This window comes from Apus apus, chromosome 20, assembly GCF_020740795.1.
Source record: "Apus apus isolate bApuApu2 chromosome 20, bApuApu2.pri.cur, whole genome shotgun sequence".
Taxonomy (NCBI): domain Eukaryota; kingdom Metazoa; phylum Chordata; class Aves; order Apodiformes; family Apodidae; genus Apus; species Apus apus.
Genome location: NC_067301.1, coordinates 2231165 through 2242817, shown reverse-complemented (window position 1 = coordinate 2242817; position 11653 = coordinate 2231165). Strand labels below are relative to the sequence as shown.

At 49.2% G+C, this 11653-nt stretch overlaps 1 protein-coding gene across 4 annotated transcripts in view; it reads right to left on the bottom strand.

Annotated features, from left to right (window-relative positions):
• Positions 1-2555: 2555 nt before the first annotated feature.
• The window catches only part of LOC127392932 (Golgi integral membrane protein 4-like), a 35941-nt gene continuing 26843 nt past the window's right edge, over positions 2556-11653 (bottom strand). For 2 of the 4 annotated variants that reach the window (XM_051637437.1, XM_051637434.1), the window contains 8 exons: positions 11466-11621; positions 11073-11357; positions 10239-10396; positions 7753-7964; positions 5943-6010; positions 5500-5664; positions 4339-4410; positions 2556-3085 (listed from right to left, as the gene is read on the bottom strand). In XM_051637437.1, the coding sequence (XP_051493397.1) occupies positions 2975-3085; positions 4339-4410; positions 5500-5664; positions 5943-6010; positions 7753-7964; positions 10239-10396; positions 11073-11357; positions 11466-11621 (1227 nt within the window). In that variant the 3' untranslated portion in view covers positions 2556-2974. Of the gene's footprint in view, positions 3086-4325; positions 4411-5499; positions 5665-5942; positions 6011-7752; positions 7965-10238; positions 10397-11072; positions 11358-11465; positions 11622-11653 lie in introns of all 4 variants that reach the window. The other 2 variants (XM_051637435.1, XM_051637436.1) reach the window with 2 other exon arrangements.

Genomic DNA, 11653 nt, shown 5'->3' with positions numbered 1-11653 from the left:
AAATATTATTGCAAGGTGCAAAGAAGGAATGAGCACTGAAGGATGTTCATTCCCTGGCAGGTCTGTGCTCCAGCAGTCTAGGTTAGATTCATAGTTAATCCTTAAGTTTCACAACAGCCAGTCCCACTCAGACTACACAGAATATGAACAACAGCCATCCTTAGAAACCTCTGTTACTCTAAGTCCCAGCTATAATTAGAAACGAGAGGACATTCTTGGTTTGGGGATGTGCAGACAGTTCACACCTACAGGATATGCATGGGTTTGGGGCATTTTTCTCCTCCAACTATTTTGGATGTCTTAGAGAAAACTTCTCACTAAACTCCTATTAGATTGTGAAATTTTAACCCCTAAAAATGCCACGTAAATGAGCCTAATAATCCTAAATGGGATTCCAGGTAAGAAGGGGGTTACAGAGAAGTAGGCTTCATTAAACAGATGTTTCATTTAACTAACTGATAGGCATATGTTGCCCTTGTCCATGCCTTTACTTGTAAGGGGCCAGAATGTACTGTTAATTCTCATCATCTGGCTAAAGATGTGGCCAAACCACTTAATACTTTCCCATCATGTGAATCCTGGAAATAGATTTGTTTACAAAAATCTGTTCTACATCATTGTCAGGGCCCGAAGAAAAATAAAGAGCAACCCCTGACAACATGTGTAACACCACTGCAGGTTAACTACACCTCACCCTGCCCAGAGTCCTTTGGCCTTGCATTGTGTCTCTAAGCAAAAACCAATTATTTATGCAAGAGACAAGTGAAAACATATGCTTTGGCTTGGTCAGCCTGCCAGCACTGTGAATCCTCTGTCTCATTGTTTGCTCTCTTAGTAATCCAGCTGCTTTCCAAGACCTTCCTCTGTGCCTCAGTCTGCTGTAAAACTCAGCCTGGGCCTCTCCTGTATTAGCTCCAACAGTTCACCACTCAGGCAAGACACTACTACTGCCTTTAGGCAGTGAACCCCCAGGCAGAGACACCCCATCTTGCTTTCTGGGCCTTCAGACAGACCCAGCACCACAGGTTTTCTGCTTTTCCAGTTCTCCTCCACTGGGTCTGTCTCCTGTTTCATCTCCTGTTACAGTCAACTAGTCATGAAGATGGGGGCAACTTGCAAGGCAGCACCAAGCACCCAGCAGCCAGCCAGCCATTTCTGCAGCACTGCCAGTTTTAGTCCTGGCTGCAGCCAGGGCAGAGGATCCCTAGAGCAGAGGAGGTGCTCAGCTCTCAGCTGAGGGCACCATCTGACATATGGTTGCTAAAGCATCCTCCTGGCAGGCAGCTTCACATTTAGGGCTGAGTTGCTCCAATTCCCTCCGAGTCATAACTTTGAGGATTGCTCATCCTAGACAAGCAAAAGCAGAGGATTTGCCTCCTAATCTAGATAGCTCCTGCAGTCTGAGTCAGACACAGCCTCACCCCCACTGGGGTTCTATTTCCAGCACTTGATTCACTTCCAGTGAGGTCTGAATGTCCGTGCTTGGGCAGTCACAGGCTGAGAGAAGCACAGAAGAGGAGTGAAATTCAGCAGAAATAACTGCTGCAGATCTCACTGGGGCAGCTTGGACATGAAGACTTGAAGCTCATGTCACAGACATGTTGGCTGTTGATCCTGCACTGACCAGTGAAACAGACCTATCTCACCAGCCCAGCTGAGACCTGCAGCCAATTTTTGATCAGGATTCATCTGCAACTCCAGCTGATCTGTTCTGAATGTGCTATTTATAGCAGGCAGTGGAGGCTGAGCAGTATTGCATCAGACAGCAAGGGCAGCAAAACAAAGCAGCAACGAGCATTAACCATTTCAAGCCACTTTGGAGATCTTACAAGCTGAGTGTCTCTCAGGAGGTCAGGGAGGGAGGAGCCTCGGGGTCCGAGGGGCAGAGGCAGGCTGAGTTCTGCTCTGCTCGGTTCTGCTGGTGGCCTGAGGAGGGCAGAGCAGGGACAGCTCTGCCTGGATGCCGTGCCTGCAGCAGGAACAGGAAGGTTACAGCAGATGCACAGAACTGGGTGTCTGCTCCCAGCCTGCCGCTTCCATCTGAAAACTTTAAGTCTGGCCCTCCTCGGAATCTGTTCGTGTCCCGCTGGGGGCTTCCACACCACCAAAATACTACACAAATTAAGAACAATATCCCACAGCTGTGCCATGAAGTGCTCCATCCACCACGCTTGGCTATTTCTGTGGCAATCCCTGCCACCAGCCCAGAAGAGCCTGGCTTAGCTCAGGCCAGCCGCATCTCCAGGAGCCCAGGGGGCAGCAGACACGTCAAGACAAGAGGCACAACATTAGGGGAGGCTTCAAGCCTAGCAGGACAGTCCCAGCTCAAAGCCAAGGAAGGGAGAACTCTACAGGCTCTGCTTTGAGTCAGTGGAAGAGTCTCTGCACCAGTGAGAGGACCCAGTTGTTCACAGACACACACACAGAGTAATTTCTGTTGGTGCTCATGGTTAGCTCTCACCTTGCATCCCTCCAGACAAAGCAGGCTAACTGCCTCTCCACCTCACTCTGGTGGGGGAAAAGGACGTTTTAAAGAAACACCACTGAGCAAAATATTTTATGAAGACAGATTCCTTTGTATTAGCCATCAGTCAAGTAAAAGCCCAGGGACCAGTTCAGGCTCCACTCTGCTGACCAGGGTGTTAAAAAATAAGAAACTCTCCAGCTTGGGAGGGGATAGGGAAAACAAGAGGGTGAAGAACACAGTAAATCAAAAAGTGCTTCTAAGAGAAGCAGCAGAATGATATCATTCCTACAGTCTGAGAGCACTTCCATGCTGGTGACTGGAGAGGCAGCAATTGCCCCACACATGCAGATGTGATGCACATCTGCAAGCAGCCTGCTCAGTGCCTGCAGAGACAGTTACCTCCTCCTGCCTGTGTCTGTTCCAGGCAGTGTTGAACACAGGAGCCAGTTCCCAGGAGGAGTTCCCATCTCCTCATTCCCAGCATAGTCCATCTTCCTTCAGCAGCTTTCAGTAGTAGTCATCCTTCTTGCCCCCAGCTCCCTGTATGCCTCCATGATCCTTCTGGTCTTGGACAAGTTCCAGGTCATCATTGTCATCCACCTCACCTCCATGATCCTCCTGGGTGCAGAGGAACAGCCAGGAAGGAAAAAATCAGCAAGGCCTGGAAAAGGAGACCCTAACCACTATAGCTCTTTCAGCATGCCAGCCCAGCTTGGGAAACTCAGGAAAACAGGGAAGAATCCATCTCTGCCAGGGACCTTTGGGAGTCATTTGCAAGGCACTAAGCCAAGACACAGAGGTGAGAAGCCTGTGTTGCCATGATCAGCCTGTTCATTCCAGCACATTTCATACCCTGGCATTACAAAGCCATTTTGACATCACAGCCTGTTGCCACTGCTACATGAGCAGGACATCTCCTACACCCACCACACTTAAAACCATGTAACAAATCCCCCCATGATGTGCAGCAGCCAGCACAGCCTCCATGGGCACTCAGAGGTCCAGCTACCCAGGGTACACACCAGGTTCTACACCCAGGGCAAGGATAGCTCCTGCCATCACCTTGGCTCTGCCCACCCCTGATTTCCCCACCCCTGCATTCCCAGCAGGCAGCCCAAACCCTCAGCTCCTCAGCAACCACCTCCAAACTGCAGAACAAGCCAGCAGGAGCCACTCACAAAGGGCAAACAGAGGATGAAGAGGATCCTTCACTTCTATCTACGTGAGCCAGAGGCACCAGGGTGATCCTCTCTAGAGCTCATGCTCTTGATCTTTGGTGGCCTCCAATCTTTCTCCCTGAGGAATGCCAGCCTGTCACTGACTGCAGGAGTCCTGGAGCTCTGGGACCTGTTCTCAGCCACACAAGGGAGCAGTGGCTTCCTGGCAACTGTGGCCCAAACGACCCACCACCTCCACTCCTGCCTCAGGAGTGAGATGTCACATTCTCCTGTCACCCATACTTTTATGTGACTTGCAGGGCTCTCAATGAATTTCTCACCACAGGAATTAAAACCCCAGGGTGATGATTAGAAAAACACCTGTTGATCTTGCCTTGCTGCACCAGCACAGCTCATAATCCCCCCAGGTGCTGTTTGGTGAACATCTCACAGCTCAACTGCTGCAGATGGATGCAGAAAGAAATGAGGAGGGGAGACAGTGTAAAGGGTGCTCTGAAAGCTTGAACAAGAAGAGGGAGCAGAGGTAGGTGGGCTCCAGGTTTGTTCTGGAGACCCACCTCACTGAGCAGGCAGAGCCAAAACTGAAGTGGGGGCTCCCATCTAAACACTGGGTCACACTCAGCTCCTGGCTACCAACATACCCAGGTAACAACCACACCAGAGAGGGAAAGAGGAAGAACCTTGGTGTCGTACAATTTCTTGCTCCTGATCTTCTTGGTAGTCCTCCACTGGCTCTTCCCTGGGCTTGGCAGGTCTGTCAGCATCCTGAAAAACACAGGAAGTCAGACACTGCTGATGGTGCCCCAACCCACTTCTGTTCCCTGCCAGGGATACAGCTCTCCTGCGTTAGAGCCCCAGGTCTGGAAGGCTGAGCTATAGATCAAGGATCAGCGGCCAGTGGAGAGACAATGAGGACACCCCAACTCCATCTGTACTTTCTCCAACCAGTCTCTCTTCCCACCTGCCATTGGCAACTGCCCAGTTCCTTCCACCAGGGAGAGAGGCCTCTCCTGCAGCAGGAAGGTCCCAGGGCTGCAGGGAACCTAGAAGTTCCTTAGGGCAGAGCTCCAGGCAGCACAGCCCAGTCCTATCTGAAAGTCAGGTATTTATGCCACTAATTCTTTCCACATTTTCCCTAACCTTTAGGAGGTGTTGCTCTGTTGGTGCCAGATCTCTTTCTTGTTTGCTTTCATTGGCCTGAATTTTATATATATATACACACACACACATATCTTTTTAAACCTCACTATTAATCATGATTTTAGAGCCTGACAGATAAACCACTCCTTTTTAAAACAAGCAACACTCAGCTGCTTATCAAAACAAGCTACTATCGTCCTGATGCAGGGCCTGGCTTCAGACAGCAAGAAGCACTTTGCAAATGAAATGGATTCCATCTGCAAGCAGGCAAAGGAGGAGGCAGAGTCCTCACGTGGTGTCCCTGCTGCCAGGAGCCTGCCCTTCCCAGGAGCAGCAGTGCCTGCTCTCACCAGACCCCCAGCACAGGCCCTTGGCATTGTCTCTGGTTTTGGTCTCTCAAGTGCTTGAAAGGACACAGCACCTCTGCAGCAAGAGCCAGCTCCTGCTCCTTGTCTCTCCAGACATGTAGGTGCTGCAAATGCTAGGGCTGCCTTCAGCAAGCAGAGAGGACAGGGAGAGAACAAGTTCTGGTACTGACCAACCCACTGATTCTCTGAAGGTTTCTCCATAGCCCTGTGGTGGGATTCTGGATCCATCCAGGAATATGATTTGTTTTCCTCTGAGTCCTTAAGCCCTCTGCCTCACCCCATTCATAGCTGGGGGTCTCTCTCTAACCCTAACCCTAACCCTGCTGGTTGCCCTCAGGTCAGTCACCTTCAGTGGCTTCTCCTTAGACTCTTCCTTCAAGCTGGGCTCCTTGAACTTCTCCAAACCTCCCACCTTCTCTTCAAAGTCAGGTCTCTCCAGCTCAGCTTCCTCAAACTCATCCTCCCCTTGGTTATTGGGATCCTGGGCAGGATCTGCAGCATCATCTGGCATCTGGACAAAAAAGCCTCTTGTGAATACCAGGCAGGACATCCCCTTGGGAGACAGAGCCCAAGGTGAGGCTGCCTTCACCAGCAAGAAGCCACACCTCTCTTCAAGCATGTTAGTGGTTCTGAAAACAACACCCCCCCCTCAGTCTTTGTTATCTCTGGACCCCTCCAGAACCAAGGAGTCTGGAGTTGCATGTTACACAAACTTCTGGGAAAGCATGGATGTAAGTGGGACAGCTGGAATCTTGTTCAGAGCTGGGGTTGCACCCAGGTGACACTTACCATTGGCTCCTGGGCAACAGGCTCCTTCTGAGAATGCAGGTTCTCCTCTCTCTCAATCACTCCTGCATCTGCAAGGAAAGGGGACAGTTACCAGTGCAACCTCTCAAAATCCAGTCTCACCTGTTAGGATTCTTGCTGAATTAAATCCATGTCCCACAGGGATTTGTCTCAACCTGCCTGCAGGCTCCATGTGTGCTTCCAGAGGGATACCTCCTCAGGCCCACTCAGAGGGCAGAGCAGAACCATTCTCCTCCAGCTGCCAGAATGGGACACCTCAGGACCCTGTGAGATACCAGCATTCCCAGCACCAGGGCAGCCCAGTCAGTGCTGTGGCTGTTCATCCCAATTAGGACACAGAGGTCAAGAGCTGCTGGTCCTCACACTCCCCTATACCTGCCACGAGGCCTTTTCTTCTCAGGGTAGAATTCACTTTGATGTGAACCAATTAGTTCAGTTCCTCTGAGGGAACTTGCTGAAAATCAGGTCAGCAAAACATGAAATAGCAGCCAAAGGTGGCTGTGGGCCAGCACAGGCACACCAAACCTCCTCTCCAGACCAGCCCCTCAGTGCACACCAGCAGAGTGACCCAAATGCTGCTGTTCTGGGAGGAAGAACTTCACCTGCACAGAGTGAACTGAGCCAAGAGGCCGGGAAGAAATGCCCCATCTTGGGGGATTTCAGCCTTTTGATCCAAGGTTCAGCCACAGGCTTTAATCCCTGCCCCATGACATCCTTCCCCTGTTCCAAATCCAGAGCCAAAATCTACTCTGAAGAAACCAGGCTGAGACCATCTTAACCATGTTAAAGAGGATGCAAGTCAGCATTTCAGATGAGAACTTCCCAGGATTCAGCTCCTGGCTCCCCTGCCTTACTGCATCCAAGACAACAGTAAAAAATTACTACATGAAAAGCCACCTAACTTAGTCATTCTACCTCAGCCTAGCAACACACAGGATTAGAATTACTCATATCTACATTTCAGTGTCCCTTTTTTTGACTTGCTAACTTCCAGGTCTTGCAGGTTCTTTTCCAAGTGTGCAAGAGAAATCCAGGGCAGAGGCTGTTTGAAGCAGAGAAATCTGTTTATAAAGTGTTCACACTGGAAAAGGAAGCAAAGATTCTGCCCTCAGATGCATCATCTAATGGATTATTCATTAGTTGGTTTCATGGTGAGATGATGAACTTTACACCCAGGCAAATGTTTCTCCCAGCCTGTCATTAGCTGAGTGAGTCAGTGCACGGGGGTCTGAAGAGACCCAGAGCAGAAGGCTGAGGAATTCTAACACCCTGTTCCAAGAGCTCCAATGCCCAACTGCAGTTACTTACCAGGCTTCAAAACAGCTGTAGCTGCCCTGGTAGCTGACTGTCCAGTCCAAGTAGCTGCCCCTTCATTTATTTGCTTTTAGCCTCCTAAGGAGAGTTGGGAAATTTTCTTCCCTAAGTTAGAAGACCCACTTCTAAAAAGATTAAATCAATTCCTATGGGAGACTGAGATCAAGTCTTGCAAACAAAAAAAAAAAAGAGGACATTTTCCTTCTCACTCCCATAATAAAGAAAGGAGAATTGACTTCACTTACACAGATTGTGAGTCCACTACTTTGAAAATGTGTGAGGTTGCAGGACAACAGGGAACAAGAATGGAAAATGGTCCAGGCTTTTCATTTGACCAAGGACAATAAAAGCATCAGAGTTTTCCAAGAGTTGTAAGGTTTCCTTGAACACTAACACTCTCATACACAAGCACTTCCTCCCTCCCCACCTTGATCAGCAATAAATTAGTCCTGTCCAGCACAGGATTAGGGAAACATACCCATTTCCAGTTCCTCCTCATCTGTCCTTTCCTTCTCACCCTCCTGAGCAGTTCTTGGATGCTCTTCCCCTCTCTTCTGACCTGCTGCTGGCTGGGGGCTGCCTTTCTGCATCTCTTGCCCAGGCTTGGGATCCAGATGAAGGCTCTTTGGGTAACTGTGCACTTGTTCCTCATCCCTCTGGGCATCCACTTTGTTAACTATGTCTTTCCAGCTGCAACAGGGGTAGGAAACAAAACAGAATCCCCCCCATCTCAGTATGTCAAGAGAGATTGCAAAATGCTATTTCAGAAATGGCAAGCAGAGGAAAAAAACTCCAACACATGCAGAAGTTTGTCCCAATTTAACTTCTTTTGGCAAAACTAGCAGATTGCATTAGTTGCTGTGATATCTGCTTGAAAATGAACATCTAATACACCACATAAATACAAAATAAGTTATGCTTTAGAACAAAATGAATTGCAGAACTGCTTTAATATTAATCATGTGATACCAAAACATATCCATGGAGCAATAAACTCCAATTCTAAATAGACACTTAGAGCTTTCCCAAGCCAGCATACTGCCACCACACAGAACTTTCAGGAAAAAAAAAAAATCATAACCCAGCCTTCAGCTCAGATTTCCCCCATTATAAAACCATCAACATGCACATTTGGCCATCCAGAGCTCCTCTGGAATCTGCTGGTCTCAGCCACCCAAGGCTGAGCCCTTGGCACTGGCTCTATGGCCCCTTCTGTGCTCTGCTGAGGTCTGATGTTGTTCTTGGCATCGAGACCTTCCGGAGAAAGCTGGTTTCTGCTCTCCTTATCACACACCTCCTGCAGGGTAAATAACAGCCTCCAGCTGCTCAGTAATTCCTTGATGATAGATCAAGTAAAAGAAAAGCACACCAAGCATACCATGAGCTCTGTCCTGGCAGAACACATTTGCCAAACAAAACCAATATTTGCCTTTTCTGATGGTGCCCACTCTACGGAGCTGAGGAAAGGCCATTCTGCCATCACCACGTCGACCCTCACCTCCAGTTACACCCACACAACTCCCTCCCTGAGATGGGCAGAATATCCTCTGTGTGTCCATGCAGATGTTACCTGTCAAAGCAGGATGGGCAGGACTTTAAAGGAACAGGCAAAGCACAGTGTCTGACCTGGGGAGACCCTGGGTTAAGGGAACAACCAAAAATGGCAGATAAGAACAGGTAGGATCAGGCTGAATTTAGAATGAAATCCAGAAGCCTCCTCTACAGATAAAACAGAAATTAAATCTTGTTTGCTCCAGTAAACTGAGCAGATATGACCTGGACACACACAAAGGATAAATAAGTTAAATGAGGAAGCACTATTTTCAGAGTCAGTTTTTGGCTTATGGCCAGACTTTGATGAATTGCAGCCTCAGAAAGACATTTTCTTCCTTTTGCAAAACCAACTGGTTTTCTGTGAGTGCTCTGAGGCAGCAAACACTGCCTCCTGTGCCTCTGCAGCATCCAATACAACAGGATCCAGGTCCCTGACTAGGCTCCCAGGTACAACAGCAACACAAGTACCATGCTGTAGGAATTCTATCCTGTTCTCTGAACCTCTGACCCTTCCAAGGGACTCCCCTCCCCAGAGCTCTCCTCTCCTGCTTTCCCCCAGACTGGGGCTGGAGAACACATTGTGCTGGGGATGTCTGATAGAGCAACAGGCCCAAGTGTCAGGGAGTTTTAATACCAAGGTCTCAGCTAAGCTCAGAAGATTCCCAGTCTTTTCTTGTAAGCCCTTGCTTCCAGATTACATATAACCTTGGAGATGAGACAACTTCAGATCTTCAATGTCTGGTTGCTCCTGCAGATCTTGACAGATTACTGATTAATTAGTGGAAAAAATTAGCAAGTTGCAGCTCTAATGTACAACTTCATGCCTCTTATTTATAGAGACTGAAAGAATTCTTAGCCACCCTTCCTGCTGCAGATGGTTTGCTTCCATCATGCAGAATTCCTTTAGTCTGCTAAAGAAAACAGGGTATTTAAGTCACCATCACTGGAAGGGAGGAGATTTCTTGCAGTCAGTCCAGACTCCCTTCCCACCATCTCCTCTGGCTAGTAGGAAATCCATGCTGACTCACTCAGCAGTACCTCCTCTTTCTCTCCCCACAACACACACTTCAGCCCACAGTTCAAGAGCAGAGGCAGGTGCAGAGCACACACCAGTCACACAAGAGCCTCTGGTGGGTTTTTTTTCCAGCACAGCACTCACAGCAGGCTGGGAGTTCAATCACACAACACCACCAGTCTGCTTCAGTCGAGACAGACCTGGCAGCAAGTCAGTTACAAGAACTAGATGACAGTGGGGCCAGGAACTAACACTTTCTTCAACCATCTTTCAAGCAGAAATGATGATGATTCTATGATAGAAACCACAATAAACATGAGAGAGGCCAGGGACCAGCCTGTATGGTTCCTTTGAGGCTGAACATGGAGAGCAGGAAGGAATTTGGTCTCACCAACCTCTGCATTTGCACCTGTCTGCTCCCTGGGGGGTGGTGGTTGTCTGGCATCTGAGGTTTTTCTGCTGCAGGTGGTTGGTTTGGATCAGAGAGTGACAATCCAGGAGCTTGGCTCTCCTTGTTGCTTCTCACTTGAATGCGCATCACCATCTTGAGATCCTGCAGAGAAGACATGTGCATCCTCAGCAGACACCAGGACATCTCCAAGCTCCTCACCTGAGCAGGTACCTACAGATCTCCCTTGCATTTGGGCAGGCTTATGGACCAGAGGGATCCTTTGTCAAAGAACAACTGATCCAGAAGTGCTCCAGAACTAATCTACAGTCCTGTCCTGACAGCCTGCACCTAAAGAGATTCTTCTCCTGCCACACAGCCAAGAGGAAATAATTTGGATCCTACATGACTCAAGTTTGACTTAGATGAATCTCCAAAAAAAGAGGAGCAGCACACAGCCACTTCTAAAAAAGAACAACACACGTTGCTATTATAATAGTTCCTGTAATTATAGTCTAACCATACTGCAATTATTGCCATTTTTTGAGAGGTTTGCTTTCCATAAACTCCCTCTCAGTCACCCCAGGAGGCCAAGGAGCTGCTTTTATGATTTACTCTTTGCAAATCCAGCAGGATCCAGCACAAGAACTCCAGCCTGTCTGTCTGAGCCCAGCCTCTCAACCACAGACTCCAGGAGTACACAGGAGTCTGAAACCTGAGGTCAGGACAGTTTCCACACCAGGGAAGAGGAATGCACATATGCATGTCATTACAAATACCATCTTTTTGAGCTTCAAAAGCAAGAGCTACATAAAGCAGGCCTCAAGTGTGCAGGACTTACTGGGTTCCCACTGGGCAGGCTGTTCACAGTCCGGGTGAAGCGGATGATGTGGCCATCCCCGTGTCTCGCTGGCCAGGCTGGCAAAGCCCCTGGCAGTGAGTTGGCATCTTGCAGTGAGGCTGGGTTGGTAAAGAGCATGTTGGCCTGTGGCTTCAGGCCATCATTGCTGTAGGGGTTGTGGCCCTGCAGCTGAGGCCCATCTGGCTGCTTCTGAGCCCCAGCAACCTGCGAGGCCAGCAAGTTCCCGTTCCCAGCAGGATGATTCTCCTGGTTGACTGGAAGAGCCTGCAGGGAAGAAAGGACAAGAGCAAGCTTGAGGAACAAGCTCAGTTCTCTCCAGTTCAAAGCCCCATGGCTGAAGACCCCCCCTGGGGTCTCGTGGCAGTACCACACCTTCTGCCTGGCCAGCTGTGCCTGGCTGTTAGCTGGTGCCATGGGCTGCTCCTTTGCTACCTGAAGCTGCTGCTGCCCCTTCCCAGCTCCTCCTGCTTTGAAGCTTGGCATCTTCTGTAGAGCTTCCTTGAGCTGCCTGAACTCTTCCATCTGGGCCTGAGGGGATGAGAAGGATACAGAGAAATCTC